At 39.8% G+C, this 21097-nt stretch overlaps 2 protein-coding genes and 1 long non-coding RNA gene across 3 annotated transcripts in view; all 3 read left to right on the top strand.

The window, feature by feature from the left end:
• The first annotated feature begins 7295 nt into the window (after positions 1-7295).
• On the top strand, positions 7296-8397 carry LOC135099025 (proline-rich protein HaeIII subfamily 1-like). Its single transcript, XM_064001456.1, has 2 exons — positions 7296-7352; positions 7393-8397. Exons 1-2 carry the CDS (start codon positions 7296-7298, stop codon positions 8395-8397), a joined length of 1062 nt encoding a protein of 353 aa, XP_063857526.1.
• Positions 8398-8547: 150 nt separating this feature from the next.
• On the top strand, positions 8548-13077 carry LOC135099018 (uncharacterized). Its single transcript, XR_010267571.1, has 6 exons — positions 8548-8665; positions 8952-9113; positions 9330-9405; positions 10903-11159; positions 12515-12673; positions 12906-13077. It is a non-coding gene; the product is annotated as an uncharacterized LOC135099018 (long non-coding RNA).
• A 43-nt stretch (positions 13078-13120) lies between these two features.
• LOC135099024 (calpain-A-like) overlaps positions 13121-21097 on the top strand; it is a gene marked incomplete at its 5' end in the record, with an annotated part of 35917 nt that continues 27940 nt past the window's right edge. Inside the window, 6 exons of the mRNA XM_064001455.1 lie at positions 13121-13228; positions 13994-14092; positions 14866-15138; positions 15805-15967; positions 16203-16363; positions 16906-17123. Of these exons, the coding sequence (XP_063857525.1) occupies positions 13121-13228; positions 13994-14092; positions 14866-15138; positions 15805-15967; positions 16203-16363; positions 16906-17123 (1022 nt within the window). The remainder of the gene's footprint in view (positions 13229-13993; positions 14093-14865; positions 15139-15804; positions 15968-16202; positions 16364-16905; positions 17124-21097) is intronic.

Genomic DNA, 21097 nt, shown 5'->3' with positions numbered 1-21097 from the left:
AACACAAACCTATCTACCTTATAATGTCATCTACAGTTATTTTATTTTTATTTACCATGACGAAATTGTTATATCAAGTTGTTTTATATATTAAAATGTTTCCATCATGCCCACATACACACACAAAACCATTTAATTTGTAAACAACAAACATGTGTAGCCTATCATTTACATAGTGTTATTTTCTGATTACATACCGTGAGAAAATTACTTATATTACCTTTATTAGTTTGTTTTATTTATTAAAATATTTCTTTAATGCTTCCATGCACACACACAAAACCATTTCTTTCGTAAACACAAAGTTATTTAGGCTATAATCTAATAAATATTTCCTGATTCTTATAATGACTACTAGATTACAAATGGAAGTTTCTTTGCTTTAAATTTCTCATTTTTCTCTCTATTTCCTTTTATTAAATCTTGCTACACACCTCAAAGCCTTCCCTCTCATTAATATTCGTATATTTGTGCCTATAAAACTCTAAGTATTTCATATTTTCGTGTTATTCTTCCATTTATTCATATTCATACACTTTTCACTATTCTGTTTCTCTTATTCTTCTATTTTCTTTTATTTTGTTCAGCTTATATTCCGTCTCCTCTTGTTAAGACTAATTAAAGGTCATTTTAGTTCCTCTCAGTCTCTATTTAAATTAAGAGAAAATGCACAGAAATTAGCCTAGTTCTCAAGGAAGTTTCTCCTGTTAAGAATGCAGAAATCTTGCTAATTTGTCACTAAAACTCTATAAAAAAAACACCTTTAAAAATCAGTGTTTGTTTAAATAAAGGCACAGAAGTATTATTCTCTATTAAATTAAGAGAAAGTGCACAGAAATTAGCCTAGTTCTCAAGGAAGTTTCTCCTGTTAAGAATGCAGAAATCTTGCTAATTTGTCACTAAAACTCTATAAAAAACACCTTTAAAAATCAGTGTTTGTTTAAATAAAGGCACAGAAGTATTATTCTCTATTAAATTAAGAGAAAGTGCACAGAAATTAGCCTAGTTCTCAAGGAAGTTTCTCCTGTTAAGAATGCAGAAATCTTGCTAATTTGTCACTAAAACTCTATAAAAAACACCTTTAAAAATCAGTGTTTGTTTTAAATCAAGGCACAGAAGTGTTATTTTTTATTTAGATTAAGAGAAAGGGCACAGAAATTAGCATAGCTCTCAAGGATGTTTCTCCTGTTAAGAATGCAGAAATCTTGCTAATCTGACACTAAAACTCTATAAAAAACACCTTTAAAAACCTATGTCAATTTAAATCAAGGCACAGAAGTATTATTCTTTATCTAAATTAAGAGAAAGTGCACAGAAATTAGCCTAGTTCTCAAAGATGTTTCTCCTGTTAAGAATGCAGAAATCTTGCTAATCTGACACTAAAACTCTATAAAACCACCTTTAAAAACCTATGTCAATTTAAATAAAGGCACAGAAGTGTTATTTTTTATTTAAATTAAGAGAAAGGGCACAGAAATTAGCCTAGTTCTCAAAGATGTTTCTCCTGTTAAGAATGCAGAAATCTTGCTAATCTGACACTAAAACTCTATAAAAAACACCTTTAAAAATCACTGTTTGTTTAAATCAAGGCACAGAAGTGTTATTTTTTATTTAGATTAAGAGAAAGGGCACAGAAATTAGCATAGCTCTCAAGGATGTTTCTCCTGTTAAGAATGCAGAAATCTTGCTAATCTGACACTAAAACTCTATAAAAAACCCCTTTAAAACCTATGTCAATTTAAATAAAGGCACAGAAGTGTTATTTTTTATTTAAATTAAGAGAAAGGGCACAGAAAATTAGCCTAGTTCTCAAAGATGTTTCTCCTGTTAAGAATGCAGAAATCTTGCTAATTTGTCACTAAAACTCTATAAAAAACACCTTTAAAAATCACTGTTTGTTTAAATCAAGGCACAGAAGTGTTATTTTTTATTTAAATTAAGAGAAAGGGCACAGAAATTAGCATAGTTCTCAAGCAAAAATCTTGCTAATCTGACACTGAAATTATATAAAAAAAAAAAAAACCTTTAAAACCTGTGTCAGTTTAAATAAGCCTTTTAAATGCAGTTGTCTGGGGCAGAAGGGTTAATCTTTTCTGGTAAAGTAGATGATGCAATAATAACAAGGGAAAATATATTGCAGAATGATAAAAAAAAAACACCTTTTAAAACCTGGTCAGTTTAAATAACCCTTTTAAATGCAGTTGTCTGGGGCAGAAGGGTTAATCTTTTCTGGGAAAGTAGATGATGCGACAATAGGAAGGAAAATATATTGCAGAATGAAAATAGAAGCAAATAGTGGAAGAGGTGGATGAAAATAAACAGGTAGGAGTGAAGTATGAGTTTTTTTGTGGATGAAAATGACTGAGAGGAACTAAAATGACCTTTAATTAGTCTTAACAAGAGGAGACGGAATATAAGCTGAACAAAATAATAGAAAATAGAAGAATAAGAGAAATTGAATAGTGGAAAGTGTATGTATATGAATAAATGGAAGAATAACATGAAAATATGAAATAGTTTCGAGTTTTATAAAAGATAGGCACAAATATACGAATATTAATGAGAGAGAAGGCTTTGAGATGTGTAGCAAAATTTAATAAAAGGAAATAGAGAGAAAAATGAGAAATTTAAGGGAAAAAAAAACTTCCATTTGTAGTCTAGTAGTCATAAGAATCAGGAAATAATATTAGATTATAGCCTAAAATAACTTTGTGTTTACGAAAGAAATGGTTGGTTGTTGTGTGTGCATGGAAGCATTAAAGAAGCAGTTTAATAAATAAAACATACTAATAAAAGTAATATGAGTAATTTTCTCACGGTATGTAATCAGAAAATAACATTAGGTAAATGATAGGGCTACAAATGTTTTGTTGTTTACGAATTAAATGGTTTTGTGTGTGTATGTGGGCATGATGGAAACATTTTAATATATAAAACAACTTGATATAACAATTTTATCATGGTAAATAATCATAAAATAACTGTAGATGACATTATAAGGTAGATAGGTTTGTGTTTAGATGTTGGCGAAGGAGTGGAGATAGGCTACGCAGTTATATGGTTAACGCCAGCATCCCATAAGTAGTTTTTTTTGACATGGTTTCCTGATTATATAGATGTGGAAGACAGTTGGCAATAGGGAGGCTGGCGAGGGAGAGAGATAAATGGTGTTTCTTAGTAGTTAAAGGGTTAGTAGTCAGGGTTTATCAGCTACCTTTCACAAGTGTCCAAACATATAATATAAAGTCATAAAACTGAGAAATAAACAGAATAAAAAATAAGAATAAACGTTTCTACTGAAAACAGCGATTAAAAACGATTGATTTAGGCAAAATTAAATAAGTAAACAAAACTTCTCCACATTCGAAGATGAAATAAATAGTCTGATTTTCTTTTTTGAAACGCGAAACAGAAAAAAAAACAGACAAACAAACGAGAAAAAAAATAATTAACTCTTAATATTATAAAAATACGTAATTATATATACACACAAGAAAAAAAAACAAATAAATGGATCAATAATTTTATTAATGAATGACGAAATCAACGAAATAATTAACTCATAAGACAAAACAAAAAACAAAAACAAGTAACAATTAAATAAACAGAAAAATCAAAACAAACATTTCCGTGAAAAAACAATAACATTAATAAACAAATAAATAAATAAAAAAATAAATAAATAAACCTGACAGTGGGAGTTTGATGCGAGTCTTGAATATAGTGCAGTGGAAATATTAATCGCTCTTTAATCTTCGTTATTTCACCTCAAACGAGGTAAGTTAACCATCAGATTTTATTGTGCAATGAATGAGGAATGAATGCTGGAAAAATGACAGCGCTGGGAGACATGACTGTTCAGATAACCGAGATTACATAAGGACTTCTTTTTGGGAATATTTAGATAATGTTATATGGGATTGTCACCCTTTCTCTCTCTCTCTCTCTCTCTCTCTCTCTCTCTCTCTCTCTCTCTCTCTCTCTCTCTCTCTCGGTAATGTTAGGGTAAGAAAGTTTTTATTAGTAGGACCTTAGAAAAATTTACTCCTTAAAATACCTGGCTAATTCCTGTGGCCTTTCTGTTAACGCGGTCCTTTCCCTGTATATAATTGCAAAGCCTCTATTGCTGGTATATTTTGTGCGTTCAGAAACATTATTGCTATTCTGTTCTGCCCCACAATCTTAATTCATCAGATTTGCTTTTCCTTTTAGGCAATGGCATCTTGAACTAATGCCCCTAACAGAATATATTTTAAATTTCTCGCTATAGGTCTTATTTACTGCCTCTCATCTTTATTGCAGTTCCTATAAATATAATAAGGAAGAGGAAAATATCAATGTAGGCATTTATTGAACTAAAACCAGCCTGAGTACGATAATTTTATAGGTTTATATGCGAGGGCCGATGTAAGCAAGGACCCAGACCAAGTCCAAGATGGAGGATCGAAAGCCGCTGTGGATGTGGTGTTAGGAATTGAAATGTAAAGATTCCCGGTATAATAGGCCACGAAGAGGGACGGAAATAAGAGGAATTAACTATTTCCTGCCCCTGGAATAGTCAAGGTAAGGGAAATAAGGTGTGGAAGGCCGGGAAATAAGGAAACTGAGAGGGTGATAAGGGCAGGGGATGTTTGGGTAAAATTGGCGGATTTTTATATTATTTTCGAGTTGTTTGTTCATTGTTGGTGTTATTTTTTCAATATGGCGTTCGTTTGGGTACGTTAGATATGTTTGCCATTCCTGTATCAGTTATTTCATCTTAATTTCCTTGTTTGTTTGTTTGTTTGTTTGTTTGATACAGGGGAATATTGGGATCCTTGCCTAGCTGAAAGAGAGGATACACACACACACACACACACACACACACACACACACAGAGAGAGAGAGAGAGAGAGAGATGAGAGAGAGAGAGAGAGAGAGAGAGAGAGGACCCCAGTACACCACTAGTGAGGTGTTGTGGTCCCTGGCTGTCTGTGTGGTGTTAGTTGCCAGCTGTGCATTAGTGAAGCCAACCATTGCACTCATTATTTCATATATCTCACAAATACACTGAGAGAGAGAGAGAGAGAGAGAGAGAGAGAGAGAGAGAGAGAGAGGAGAGAGAGAGAGAGAGAAGACCCAAGTACACCACTAGTGACGTGTTGTGGTCCCTGGCTGGCTGGGTGGTTATATATCTCACAAATACACTGAGAGAGAGAGAGAGAGGAGAGAGAGAGAGAGAGAGAGAGAGAGGACCCAAGTACAGCATTATTGACTTTATTGATGTGACAAGTACACGGTTTTCATTGTAATATTTAGTGTAACTTATAAAAATATGGATTATTATTGTTACTTTATATTGTTTTATCAATTAGATGGTAAGTTTTTACTGGAATATATTGTGTAATTGTAATATAACAATGATTTTGGCCTGGCTTGGCTTAATTCAAGGCACACTGACGGAAATTAAATAGATAAATAAATAAATAAATATTCAACATTATTTTCAAATTAATTAATTGATAAATAATTAAATAAGCTTGTATTCTTATACTTTATATGAGTGAAACAGACACACACACACACACACACACACACACACACACACACACACACACACACACACACACACACACACACACACAAAGAATAACTGATAAAATGAATAATTACAGTCGATATGAAGGGTTAAATAAGGTGAATTCTGATTGGCCGCTGGGAGGGAAAGGCTTAAGGGCTCGGCCAGTCGTGGCGCTTTGCGAATGGGGTCTGTTCCGAGGCAAATATGGTGTCATGGCCTCGGGAAATGAAGGAATTTTGATTGGAGTTGGTTTTTTTGTTTGTTTTTAAGCTCAGAATTAATCAAACTAATTGCCAAAAAGCAACAGAGACATCAATTAACATCTTGACATGTAATACCACAATTATTTCCGGATCACCTGAAGATCCGCCACCCCAGATTGTCTCACCTGAAGATCCACCACCCCAGACTCTCTCACTTGGTTAGGTTAGGTTAGGTTAGGTTAGCCTTACCTAACCTAACCTAACCTAACCTAACAACATGAATGCATTAAAAAACTGAGTGGATATAAAATGCAGAAAAAAAGTTTACTTCATTAAAAGTATTGGGATCACCTGAAGATCCGCCACCCCGGATTGTCTCATCTGAAGATCTGCCACCCCGAGTGCGGCTGGGGTGGCGGATCTTCAGGTGATCCTTATTTCCTATGAATTCAACACCAGGAAGTTTTCAATGCTCATCACCAGACACAGCGTCCTACCACAGCTTCAACAGCAGGCAGCACTCAGACACTGCCGACAACTAGTCCCCTGTGAGCAGCATGCAGTGATATCACCAGATGCACAGCACAAGAAGAGCCAGTGACATTATTCACTGCCTCAAATAATCTTGTTTTCCAGAACAGTGATTATTGTGCTTATCATACACCAATAATTGTATATCTTGCTATTTTTTTTTATTTTATTTATTCGTGTATTTTCATGCTAAGATTACATGAAAATAATTGTATATCTTATTGTTTTTTGTACTGTTTTTTAATTGATTTATTTGTTTCTGTGCTTAAATTAACATAGAAATACTATTATTTTTGTATTATTTTGTTCAGATTACATAAAAAAAAATAATTGCATCTCTTATTATTTTTGTATTATCTTATTTAAACAGTAATTATTGCAATTGTTTAATTATTGTCTCATTATTGATGCCAACTGTTGACTGGGAACCCGCAACCTAACCTAGCATTGTTTTTTATTATTATTATTATTAATTGTTGTTGTTGTTGTTGTTGTTGTTGTTGTTGTTGTTGTTGTTAAGCCCTGTCTGATTTATTTTATATATTGCAGTAGTGTGTGTGCTGGGAGGACCTGAGCCACCTCCACCCCACCCTGCCCTGACACACTGGATCCCCACCAAACCTCTCCCTGCCCCTCCCTGTGGGGGAGGAGGAGGTCTGCGCCCCGCCCGGCCCCGGCCCAATCACCCTTCAGGGCTTGGGGCAAAGGGTGCGCTGCGGCTGCCCTGCCCTGACCTGAAGGGGCTTCCTGCCACAGGAGGAGGAGGAGGAGGAGGAGGAGGAAGAAGAGGCGTGGGGTGCCCCCCCGGGGGACACGACAGTGGCGACGACGAGCCCCCCGTCCTGCACCCCCCGGCCCCCGAGCCCCGCCCCACCCACCATCAGCCACACCAGTCCCCTACCACAGCCTCCGTCCCCCGCCCCCACACCAGGAGCACCTGCCCCGGGACTGCCTGCCCCGCCCCCAGCAGACACCGCCCCCAGCCTCCCCTGTCCAGAGGGATGCGCGCCCCTCACAGGTCACGCTCCCGCTCCCCCCCGCCACCTGCCCCGTGCCAGGTCCCCTGTCACACGCCACAAGTCCCCCGCCCCGCCCTAGCCCTGCCAAGGACCGCTCACCCCGCCCCCGCCGTCCCCAGGCCAGGACCCGCTCCCCACCAGGGGCAGGACACCTCCCCGGGGCCGCTCCCCCGTGCGTGCCCGCAGCCCCTACAAGAACCGGTCCCCGCCACCCCGGGCACGCTCTCCTCCCAAGGCTAAGTCCCCGGGGCGCGGCCGCTCCCCCCACCGTGCTGCCTCCCCCATGCACGGCTGTTCACCACCGTGGGGAGCCAGTCCTCCTGGGGGGCGGGGCCGAGTCTCCCCGAAGCTGCGGTCGCCTCGCCGCACCCATGATTTTCGCTCCCGCAGCTGGTCCCCCCCAGCACCGCAGGAAGGCCGGCGGCGGCAGCCCCGAGGCGCGGCGCAGCAGGCGGGGCGGCAAGCTGGCCATGACCCCCGCCCCGTCAGGCCAAGGGGGCCAGGGAGTGCCGCTCTCCTCTGCCCCGCCGCTACCAACAGCCCCACCTCTCCTTCACAGCCCCAGCCCCCTGCGCCGCTCCCCCTCCCGCAGCCCAGCCCGCCCCTACCACCACGGCCCACACACCCCAGAGCGCCCCCCCCGATGGTGGCCTCTTCCCTGCTTCACCGCCAGATGGCTACTCAGGGCGTGGCGGCCGCCACACTCCCGAGGGCTCCCCACCCACAGACCACCACCAGTACCACAGCCCCGTGGGGCAGTACCGCAGCTGCATCAGTCCTCCCTTCTCCCGCAGCCCCCCGTGGAGCCCCGGTGGGGGGCGCCGCGCCAGCCCCATGGGGTGGCGCAGTCCATGCTACCAACACCAGCACCACCACCACTACACTCCCCCCGCCCCATGACCGCTGGAGCCCCCAGCGCTCCCCACGCTGTGCTACCCGCTCCCCGGGGCGCCGCTCACCACCCCCAGGCCACCGTGCCTCCCCGGGGCGGGGCCGCTCACCCCCTGAGCCGCTCCCCACGCCACTCCCCGCGCCGGTGCCCGGGGCTGAGGTCCCCCCGCCGCTCCCCTTCCCCATGGGGTGAGGTGTACCCCTACGAGCGGCGGGGCTGTGGCGGGGCAGCCTGGGAGTGGAAGGCGTCCCAACACCACAGCCCCAAGGCAGAGCAGGGGGAGGCGCGGTACAGGAGGGGCAGCGCAGGGGACAGTGCCCCCTCAAGACAGACGCTGACTCCACCATCAGCGACTCAGAGCTGCCCTTCGCTGCGCCCCCTGCTCCCCCTAAAGCAGCAGCAGCAGCAGCAACAGCCACAGCAGGTGTACAGCTGGCCCTACCCTCCACAACCACAGCAGGTAAGAAGAGGCAGGCAGGCTGGTTGTCACTGCCTGTGGCACTGCAGCACTGTGGCACTCAACACAGCCACAGCAGGAGAGGCAGGGGAGAGCTCACACACACACACACACACACACACACACACACACACACACACACACACACACACACACACACACACACACACACACACACACACACACACACACACACACACATTACTTATATAACTGTCACTAATTACACACAAGTAATTCTTTCACAGGTCAATTATCAACCCCCAAACTAACCCCCTCCTTCCAACAGTTCCAGTACCCTTATGATGCAGCTGAGGGGACTGACACTGCCACCACCACCACCACCACTGCCACCACCGCCACAACAAGGGTTATTCAGGTGTTGCCCCAATATGCTTCAACCCCACAGCCCCACTCCCCCATGACAGTGCAGGCAGGGAATGTCATACAGGTGAGAGAGAGAGAGAGAGAGAGAGAGAGAGAGAGAGAGAGAGAGAGAGAGAGAGAGAGAGAGAGAGAGAGAGAAAGTTTTTACATACAGAAAGGAGAGACAGAGATAGAAAATCAATCTTACTACTACTACTACTACTACTACTACTACTACTACTACTACTACTACTACTACTACTACTACTACTACTACTACTGACCACCTCCTCCCCCTCAGGTTGTTCCAGGGAGGTGGAGGTGGGCCACACACACCTGGGTTACCTGTGGCTTGGCTGATCTCCCTCCTCCAGCAGGTGAGAGAGAGAGAGAGAGAGAGAGAGAGAGAGAGAGAGAGAGAGAGAGAGAGAGAGAGAGAGAGAGAGAGAGAGAGAGAGAGAGAGAGAGTATATATATATATATCTGCTGTTATTGTATTTATTTGTGTATATTTTCCTTACAGAGTGATTGATTGATTAAATGATATATATTGGTGTTAATATATACAGACAGACTGGTATATAGACATTCTGATATGTGATGGCCAGTCTGTGGACCACAAGGCCTTTGTGGACCAATGAATGTTTTACACTAAGGTTTATTAAGACCAGTGTTTTATTCAGCTATCATGAAAAAAAAAAAAACAGTACATAATTATATAGTAAGTAATTCATAACTTTAACCCAATCAAATTATAGATACTTGCAAGAAATAATGATACCAATAACACAAGCAAATAATAATAATAATAATAATTACTACAAATTACAATTATATGTTTATAATAGTAGAGCTGATTACAATGGGAAAAATAATAAATACAACGAATAATTACGAGAGCTGGGTCCAGTGCTTGGTTCCTCGTGAGACGACACTCTGTTGGGCACGGGAGGTTCAGCAGAAGGGTATCTTAAGTTACCTGTCTGTCTTAACTGAATATCATGAGCCTGTGTCTGTTATGTTTGTATTAAGAGCTTTGTATACAAACGGCAAGGTCTGGAATACAGTAATGTCTCCAGTTTCTAGGAGTTTAAGGTCCCTAAATGTAGGACACTGGTAGGTTCGGACTTTTACTGTGTGTGTGAGCAACATATAGTGAGTTTTGTTTATGTTAAGAGATAATTTATTGGATTCCAGCCAGTTGACCACATGGATCAATTCAATATTCATTGAATGTTGAATGTAGTTCACTTATGACCAGATATAAACACTAATATTCTCCAATTCCTTTAAGAAATCTTTTAAATTACCACTAGGAGAAAAAGAGAGAGAGAGAGAGAGAGAGAGAGAGAGAGAGAGAGAGAGAGAGAGAGAGAGAGAGAGAGAGAGAGAGAATGTTTTAGATATTATTATTATTATTATTATTATTGTTATTATTATTATTATTATTATTATTATTATTATTACATATTTTGTCTTTCTCATTATTTCTCTTATTATCTCATCATTTCTTCTTCTTCTTCTTCTTCTTCTTCTTCTTCTTCTTCTTCTTCTTCTTCTTCTTCTTCTTCTTCTTCTTCTTCTTCTTCTTCTTCTTCTTCTTCTTCTTCTTCTTCTTCTTCTTCTTCTTCTTCTTCTTCTTATTATTACATATTTCTCTCTCTCTCTCTCTCTCTCTCTCTCTCTCTCTCTCTCTCTCTCTCTCTCTCTCTCTCTCTCTCTCTCTCTCTCTCTCTCTCTCTCTCTCTCTCTCTCTCTCTCTCTCTCTCTCTCTCTCTCACAGATCCCACAAACTTACAATAATACTTTTACCCTTCTCTCTCATCCTCTCTCTCACTTCCACTGACTCTCTCTCTCTCTCTCTCCTTTTGCAGCAAATCCCAAGAATCAACGAGGACATTGTGGACCCAGAGATTGCAACAGCAGCAAGAGAGAGAGAGAAGCAAGAGAGGAGGGAGAGGAAGGAGAGGAGGAGGAGAGAGAGAGGGAAGCCAGGAGGGAGGCACGTCAGAGAGAGAGGGAGAGGAAGAGGTTGATTCTATTACAACAACAACTGCAACAACAACAACAGTTAGTCAGTGAGGAGGGGGAGGGGCCGTCCTCTGATGCTGAGGATGAGGTATTGTTCAGGGTAAGTAGTAGTAGTAGTAGTAGTAGTAGTAGTAGTAGTAGTAGTAGTAGTAGTGCATCCATTTTTAAACTTTCCGAGATAATCTTATTTCAACAGGTAGAGATGAAAAGTCCTCTAACTGATAAAAAAAAACATTATCTATTTATTTTGTTATGTAGGAGGGGCACCAGCCAGCCGTGGGAGACAAAACTGCAATAAAAGAAGACTCTCTGAGGTGTGGCTCCCCAAAATAGAATTACAAATGGTAGTCTGAGTTTACATGAACACTGGAGGGTGCTGTCAGGCCAAACCAGCCCCCCATCTGTGCCTATGCAGTGTCTGGCCAGGCACTAGTGTGTTTTGGGGGCTCAGACCAGCACATTCCCACTGTTTATCCATTGTTTGAGTTGATGCATTGTCTGGCCAGCCACTTGTGTGTATGTAGGGGACTCGGACAAGTTTATTTAATGTTCAGTGACCCGTTTGCAGGCACAGGGGTGTTGACAAGCTGAGTGTGCAGGAGATAGACAGTTAGAAAGGTTTACAGTTCAAATGCTACATGTATCTTAAAAATACAGATAATAAGTGGATAAATAGATTGAAATTAATATAAAATACCATTCTTTATTTAACACTTAACCAAACTTAACCAACATACACATACAGAGAATGAGTTAGTGTATGCAAAAATGAGAAAACATGCATAGACAAAAATAAATGAAGGTCAGAATGATGAGAGAGAGAAGGATGAGAGGAGGAAGAGATGAGGTAAGTGGGGAGACGAATGCTGAGAGAGAAAGAGATGAGAGAAGGAGAGAGTTGGTGTACAAATCTGGCTGTTGTAGCTGCCCAAGCTGAATAAAAAGATAAAAGTTAATGGTATTTTCAAAGGACACATACCACTTATAGTTCAAAGAAGGGATGGATGCTGGAGATTAGTTCATGTTCTACTATTTTTATTTTAGCTTAGTGAAATGAAATTACTACGGCTTATTTGAATGAAGGAAAAATGTCTCTGGAGGGGATTGTGTCAGTGAGTAAAAAGGTTCACACACACACACACACACACACACACACACACACACACACACACACACACACACACACACACACACACACACACACACACACACACACACACACTCAAACACAGACCTCATCACTTTATATAGCTAAAATATACACGTGACACAAATGTACAGATAATGATTCTCTCTCTCTCTCTCTCTCTCTCTCTCTCTCTCTCTCTCTCTCTCTCTCTCTCTCTCTCTCTCTCTCTCTCTCTCTCTCTCTCTCTCTCTCTCTCTCTCTCTCTCTCTCTACACTCAAAATCACTCCAAATTCTCACTCTTTCACCCTCTCTCTCTCTCTCTCAGCAGTACACAGGAGACAAGGATGGGAGCTACTCTCCCCCTCCCCCTCCAGGGTCGCCGCCCCCTTCACTGCATTGAAGTTGTACCCAGGCTACACCCACTACACCTTCACAGCTCCCAGCACTGCAGTTATATACACACAGCCTTCCCCACAGCAATATGGTAAGTAGTAGTAGTAGTATTAGTAGTAGTAGTAGGATAACAATTTGTAGATTATTGAATGAAAAAATAAATAGATGGGTTGATAACAGCAATAACAGTAGTAGTAGTAGTAGTAGTAGTAGTAGTAGTAGTAGTAGTAGTAGTAGTAATAGTAGTAGTATCATTATTATTACTGATTCAAAAATAATAATGATGACCTAATTTAACCTCCCTCTCCCCCCACCCCCCATAGCTTACAACCAAGTGGCAGCCATCCCAGGGAGGGTCGTGGTGGCCAACCAGGGGGGAGCAACAACCCCCACCAACCCCCCCACAGGGATGTTCAGTTACCCTGGGTATGTGTACACCACCCTCTACTCCCCTTCCCCCTCCCCTGCCTCCACTATGTTCTTCCACCAGCAACACCACCAGCAGGAGGAGGAGGAGGAGGAGGAGGAGGAGGAGGAGGAGGAGGAGGAGGAGGAGGAGGAGGAGGAGGTATCAACAAGAGAAAGAGAAGAGGACACGTGTGGCTCCGGTCGGAACTCCTCGGGGAATTGCTGGCTCACCTCTGAAGTGAGTAAGAGGAATTGTTAAGGCTTATTTAGTTATTTCATCTATTTATTTTGAAGGGAACAGTCTTATTTTAAAGGGGCAGGGGGTAAGCAAAATGTACATGATATACATATGAAGGATTTCTTTTACTTATCAATTTTTTGCATTAACTATTGGACAGTCTCATTATGAAGGGGCTGTGGTGAACTAATGTATGCTGTGGGGCCTTGCTGTGTAGGTATGTGGCCAGCTGTGCTATGCCTAACCTGGGGTGTAATACAATGCTCCACAAGACTGTTCCTTTCCACCAGGTGGCAATGAGGCTAGGACCAGTGTCTTGCCAGGGTGTAGCGCTGCACCACACAGAGGACATCCGTTGCCCCATACACGCCACACCCTTTCTCCACAACTCTGTACATATATCTAAATATACATATTTTTATACCTTCACCTTTGACATTCACCTGAAAACCACAGAAACTCACCAAGAGTGACTTTACCTATCACACAAAGCTAACAAACTAATGAACAGTGTCCACCGGTAATTCATAATTAAAAAAAACACTCTGGAACAACCCCTTAAACACCCCAACACACCTGCAAACACACAACAACACATTAAAAACACATTACAACATACAAACTCCTTCAAAACACACCAAAATATCCTCAAACACTTCTAGACACACTACTACTACTACTACTACTACTACTACTACTACTACTACTACTACTACTACTACTACTACTACTACTACTACTACTAACAGCCCCTATATCTTACAGGAAAAGCGTACCAGCCAGCCTGCCCACCACACCCAAGTCAACAACCACTCTGTCGTCACTGCAGAAAAACACAATCAACATGACCCGTTCTCCCCTGAGGTAAGCCCCTGGGAGTGTGTGGGGGTCCTGTGGGTGTCTGGGGGTCTTCCAAGGGGTCCTGGGAGCTTGGGGGGTCTGCAAGGTGTTATTGTGGGTGAATATTTAATCCTTCTATCCTGAGGTGGGTCTGGAAGATCCTAGTAATAACAATAATATAATATCTAACATACATACGTACATACATACACACAAACTCTCTCTCTCTCTCTCTCTCTCTCTCTCTCTCTCTCTCTCTCTCTCTCTCTCTCTCTCTCTCTCTCTCTCTCTCTCTCTCTCTCTCTCTCTCTCTCTCTCTCTCTCTCTCTCTCTCATGATTAACTGTACAATTCATAATAAATTTTTACATTACCTAGAAAAATAATGAATAAGTAAATAGATAAATAAATAAATAAATAAATGGATAAATAATAATAATAAAAAATAATAATAATAATAAGCACATTATAGGAACTTTTGTTGACATTATAAGAGAGAGAGAGAGAGAGAGAGAGAGAGAGAGAGAGAGAGAGAGAGAGAGAGAGAGAGAGAGAATTTGTGTGTGTGTGTGTGTGTGTGTGTGTGTGAGTGTGCATTTGTGTGAAAGGCTATTTGCATGTACACTTTTGAATACACACACACACACACACACACACACACACACACACACACACACACACACACACACACACACACACACACACACACACACACATACATAATTATACTGCAGTTATATAAATACGTGTCCTCAAATATCTCTCAATAAAATATATTTTCCCCTTTTTCTCCTACAGCCTGACCCCAATGTGGTGGAGGCACGCTGTGACAATGGTCTGGTGCGTGGTCATGCTTACTCCATCACTCGCATCAAGTATTGTGACATCCAGACTCCAAGGGTGTCAGGCAAGATCCCTCTGGTGCGCATCCGTAACCCTTGGGGTAATGAAGCAGAGTGGGTTGGCCCCTGGAGTGACAAGAGTCAAGAATGGCAGTTCATTCCTCCTGAGGAGAAAGAAGAGATGGGTCTCACCTTTAAACATGATGGGGAGTTTTGGATGTCTTTTAAGGTTAGTGGTAATACTCTGCCTCTTGGAAACTAATAATTTTTTTATTGTTACAGTATTTAGAACCTTCTTTATTGTACAGTATTTGTTTGATGTCTTCACGAAACTACATACATATTTTTATCATATTATGTAAATGTGAACACTTGTTCCATTAGAAATTAATAATGCTTTTAAATTGACAACATAGATTCAAAATGTATTTGTAGTGTAAGGTGAAGAATAAGTTGAAGGAAAAAGTAAGAAGGATTTTTTAAATTAGGCAAACAGAATTGATATGTACTGATTAAGAGTTTCAACAAGCATATTTTCATGTGATAGAAATATTTCTTCAGTACCTTTCTTGACCATGCAGAAAAGTTTAGGCTGTGCTGTTAATAAAGGTTTTCCCAAGGATTTTATTCATACTAGCAGAATGACCTGGTGTCGTGAAGATAAAATTGAATAACCTAACAGTTTTGGGTTGAAAGTAGTTAAGACATAACCTATGTCACTCCCTGGATCCAGTATCAGTCCAAATTTCATCACAGTCAGTTCAATGGTTTTTCTGTGAAAAGCAGACACACCTACACACAAACAGATAGATAGTGTGTTTTACTATGTAAGATGGCAAGAGAAAGAAAAAGAGAGAAAGATTCCCATATTGTTTCTAATTCATAACTTACTCAGGACTTCTTGACCAACTTCACCATGCTGGAGATGACCAACCTCAACCCAGACTCCCTGGAGGACGAGGACATCATCGGCTCCGTGCAGCACAAGTGGGAGATGAGTGTGTTTGAGGGAGCCTGGATCAGGGGCTCCTCATCTGGCGGATGTAGGAATTTCCTTGGTGAGTCTAACGGCCATTGGTTTGTGTTGTTTTATTAGTTATTATGCCCATTTTCACTGAAGAAATACTTGATAGTGTACATATCTGAGAATGTTAGTTTCTTGTTGTCCCATAGATCTTACCACAACTTCACCCACTATGTATCTACATATCTGAGACCTGTTAGTGCTTATGTCAAGGAACCTCTTGCATGATTAAACTTTTGGATTTACTTGTGTGACTTGTTTGTCAACAGATACATTCTGGCACAATCCTCAGTACAGAATCACTTTGACTGAGGTTGATGATGATGATGACAACAAGTGTACAGTGATTGTGGCACTGATGCAGAAGAATCACCGTTCACAGAGGAAGCTTGGCTTAGAGTGCCTTACTATTGGCTTTGCAATTTATTATGTAAGTCAAGACTTCTGTAGTTGTGGAAGAAATTCACATGTGTAATGTATAACTTCATTCTCTCTCTCTCTCTCTCTCTCTCTCTCTCTCTCTCTCTCTCTCTCTCTCTCTCTCTCTCTCTCTCTCTCTCTCTCTCTCTCTCTCTCTCTCTCTCTCTCTCTCTCTTCTTCTTCTTCTTCTTCTTCCTGTGGATCAAACCTTGTCTTTTTGTCATATCCCTCTGCTTTGTATTCATATTTAAAATGCTTAGCACTCACCTCATTATTTTCATAATTTCTTTCCTCATGACCACATCATTATGATTTGTTATACATGGCAATATGATGATAGTCAGACATAGCCTTAAATGCTGCTGGTGTGAAAAATATCTTCCTGTGAAATGGAAGGCCATATCATTAGAATATCATAGAGAGAGAGGACTGCAATGTGCAAAGACAACAAAGTCGAGATTCTTCCAACATGCCGACGCCTTTGAAGGAGTGATAAATAGCAGGCATCAGTAACTAGCTAAACTTGCATATATTCACATTTTCACTCTACAGTTACGAGACCCAGATGGTGTTCCTCGGCCTTTAGATCTGAACTTCTTCAAGTATTCTGCCTCAGTGGCTCGTTCCCCATCCTTCATCAACATGAGGGAGGTGTCTTGTCGCTTCAAGCTGCCCCCTGGCACTTACTGCATTGTGCCATCCACCTTTGAGCCTAATGAAGAAGGAGAGTTCATTTTGAGAGTCTTCTCTGAAAAAGCCAATGAAATGGAGTAAGTGTTTATTGTCTCTCTCTCTCTCTCTCTCTCTCTCTCTCTCTCTCTCTCTCTCTCTCTCTCTCTCTCTCTCTCTCTCTCTCTCTCTCTCTCTCTCTCTCTCTCTCTCTCTCTCTCTCTCTCTCTTATATAATTTCACTGAAATGCAAAAAGTATGTTGAATGAAAATCAATGATCTGAGTATGAATTTTACCAAGAGATGAAGGGTAAGACAACATGACTGAGGTTTTCAGATTGGTAAGACAGCTTAATTATAGAGTAACAAATCCAGACCACTCAATTTGCTCTCTTTAGAATCATGGAATGTGTGAAGTGGCCTGATTCATGTCTTCAAACTTATAAGTGGTTTTAACAAGGGATTATTAAATATCATAAATATCAAGAAAAGATTAGATGAATATATATATATATATATATATATATATATATATATATATATATATATATATATATATATATATATATATATATATATATATATATATATATATATATATATACGGGAGGTAGGAGAAAAACACAGGTGTATGGAGTTGAGTTTACTCCCGACCAGTTTCCTACAGCTTCTTCAGCTGAAGAAGCTGTAGGCAAAACTGGTCAGGAATAAACTCAACTCCATACACCTGTGTTTTCCTCCTACCTCCCCCTCCAAGTTGTCTAAATGTCTGAACAATAATAACAATAATAATAAAAATAATAATAATGTCAAAAAGTGCAGACAGAATTTGGCAAGAGTAGCATGACACAGACAGGAAATTACCTGATAAGAAATTAACAAATCCACAGATTAAGAATGTGAAAAGAATTAGGAATAATGTTTCAAGATAACTTATCATCAGACACACTTAAAAACAGGTTCAGAGGAAAGACATAAGCCAAGGAAAATGATAAGAACGACATTCAGTTAGATGAAACAATTTCCATGATCCATCCAAAACTGGAATATTCAACAATCATATGGTCATCATACTGAGAGAGACCATAAGGAACATAAACAGAATATGAAGAGCAGCAACCAAGATAGTGAAGAAAGATTAGCAAAAAATAAATAAATAAACAAATAAATAAATACGTAAAATAAATAAAATAAATAAATAAATAAATACATGAAAAGGGGAAATCATATAATATCCAAGGCATCAAAGAAATTCCAAGATGACAGATTTTATATATATATATATATATATATATATATATATATATATATATATATATATATATATATATATATATATATATATATATATATATATATATATATATATATATATATATTTTTTTTTTTTTGTGATTAAAGAGATACAAGATACAGCAAGAAATTCAAATGACTGTTCATATGAAAGATATCAATGAATACAATTTTTCTCATAGCAACGCTGAAACTTGGATTGAACACCTTGGATACAAAGTAGTCCACATTAGGAATATTAAACACTTGAAAGCCAAACAGGACATTACTGGATATAAATATGTGTCAGTACAAGCACTGTTCTTTTCCTGTATGTCAAAACTGGGGAAATACACACTCACACACACAACATTGTATCTAATTAGGGCTATCTACACTTGCTCTTGTCTTTTGTTTCCTTCCTCTTCTCCCTTGACCTCTTTTTTTTTCTCCTCTTTTCTTTTTCAAATTGGTAAGGTGTGTGTGTGTGTGTGTGTGTGTGTGTGTGTGTGTGTGTGTGTGTGTGTGTGTGTGTGTGTGTGTGTGTGTGTGTGTGTGTGTGTGTGTGTGTGTGTGTGTGTGTGTGTGTGTGTGTGTGTGTGTGTGTGTGTGTGTGCCTAAGTTCTCTCCACAACCCAACATTTTCTATCACTTCTATCTCCTCCCAGTTAATTCCTTTAGTGTTGAAGTCACCTACTAAGAACACTTTGTCACTTTTCCTTATCATTTCCTCTATGCTATTTCTTGTTTTTAGTTGCATAGTTTTATATCTACTGGTCTCCCATGCATTAGTTTTTGGTGATACATAAGTCATGATAACTTTCCTTTTTTCACTTCCTTTGATCTTAATCACAATACTCAAAGTTTCCACCATTCCATCACCATATTCCACTTCCTCAACAACAATATCCTCTTTTACCAATATCATCACTCCTCCTCCCTTTCCTATTCTGTCTCCTCCTTTGCAAATCCCATTTATTTCCTCTTTTAGTTTAGTTTCTATTAAACCTACCACATTGGGTTTATTGTTCTTTAAATAGTCTAAGTTCCAATAGGCTTGAAACCAAACCATCCATATTTGTATACATAATTGTGTGTGTGTGTGTGTGTGTGTGTGTGTGTGTGTGTGTGTGTGTATACCTAACAAGGGGGTGTGTAGCATAACTAAATATGTTTGTTGATTTCTTTGTGTGTGTGTGTGTGTGTGTATTCAAGTGTATTTTGAGGAGGGTGTGTGCAGTGTGACTCAGTGCATGTGTCTGCTAATTTGTGTGTGTGTGTGTGTGTGTGTGTGTGTGTGTGTGTGTGTGTGTGTGTGTGTGTGTGAGCAAGAGAATAACAATAAATATAACATTAATTTCTATATAAAAAATAATAATAATGATAATAATAATAATAATAATAATGATAATAATAATAATAATAATAATAATAATAATCAATAACAATGACAATAAGAAAAGTTATGTAAAGGTTAGCATGGTACTTTAGGGTATGTGACATCACTACATGCTAATTTTTTAAGTGTCTGAATAAAGTAGACAAGCAAATCATGTGCAAACTTAATGCATGGGAGATCAACAGATATAAAACTATGCAACTAGAAACAAGAAATAGCATAGAGGAAATGATAAGGAAAAGTAACAAAGTGTTCTTAGTAGGTGACTTCAACACTAAAGGAATTAACTGGGAGAAGATGGAAGTGAAAGAAAATGTTGGGTCATGGAGTGAAGAACTTATGCATACCATGATGGTGAATACAATGCGACAATGGGTGAATGAACCTACAAGATGCAGAGAAGAACTATCACAGTTGGACTTTGTGTTTAAAAAGCCTTCATATGTATATAGTACCTCAAATAGAGATGGCCATTCATTTCACCATATCCTTCAATAATTTCATTGCACAGATCCAGTTCTTACATAGGATTCCTATAAAACTGGTGGACACTAAATTATTTATGAAAATTTATGAGATTGATATGATGTTAATGGCAGAAGTGTGTGTTGTATTCTCACTTGAGGTTTACAGTCATTGTTTCAGGTCAGATTTTTTGTGTGAGAGAGAGAGAGAGAGAGAGAGAGAGAGAGAGAGAGAGAGAGAGAGAGAGAGAGAGAGAGAGAGAGAGAGAGAGAGAGAGAGAATTAGAAGTTTGTGTGTGTGTGCTGCATGACAAGTTGTGGCCTAATACCCAAACCTGTTGTTAGTCAAAGCCAGTTACAGGTTAGCAATTAAAAAAATCCTCAATACAGTTGATAAAAAACATTTTTCTTTTATGCAGTTTGCTTCAATGCCAGAAATGCATTTTGAATTAAAATAATTATTTTTTCCTAGCGTGAGGATATCAAAAGATGATTGTTACCAAGAAAAAAATACTGCCAGATTATTTCATACACACCAAAATCTGTCAGAAAATATGGTTACATCTGAAAGTAAAGAGAAATAAAGTGACAAAACTCTCCAGAAATCATGGGAACATTACCAATTAAAAATAAAAATTCATGGTGAATAGCCAAACCTGTGTCAGTGAGGAATGAATTACTTTAGGAAAAGGAAACTTGATATCAAGATCTAAGCGTATATAGACCAGCATCCAATTTGCTTTTTTTGTCTAAGTTATTGAAAAGTTGATGGAACACTTAGAGAAAGTCCATGTCTCGCCTGACTGTCAATCTGCATATAGACCAGGATTTTCTACTGAAACTACCATTTGGTATGTAATTAATGGCTTCCTGGGAATGATGGATAAAAGTGAATGTGCTACATTAGTCCTTTTGGATCTTAGTGCAGCTTTTGATACCA

Source organism: Scylla paramamosain, unplaced genomic scaffold (genome assembly GCF_035594125.1).
Source record: "Scylla paramamosain isolate STU-SP2022 unplaced genomic scaffold, ASM3559412v1 Contig98, whole genome shotgun sequence".
Taxonomy (NCBI): Eukaryota; Metazoa; Arthropoda; class Malacostraca; order Decapoda; family Portunidae; genus Scylla; species Scylla paramamosain.
This window is presented reverse-complemented; position numbering and strand designations above follow the sequence as displayed.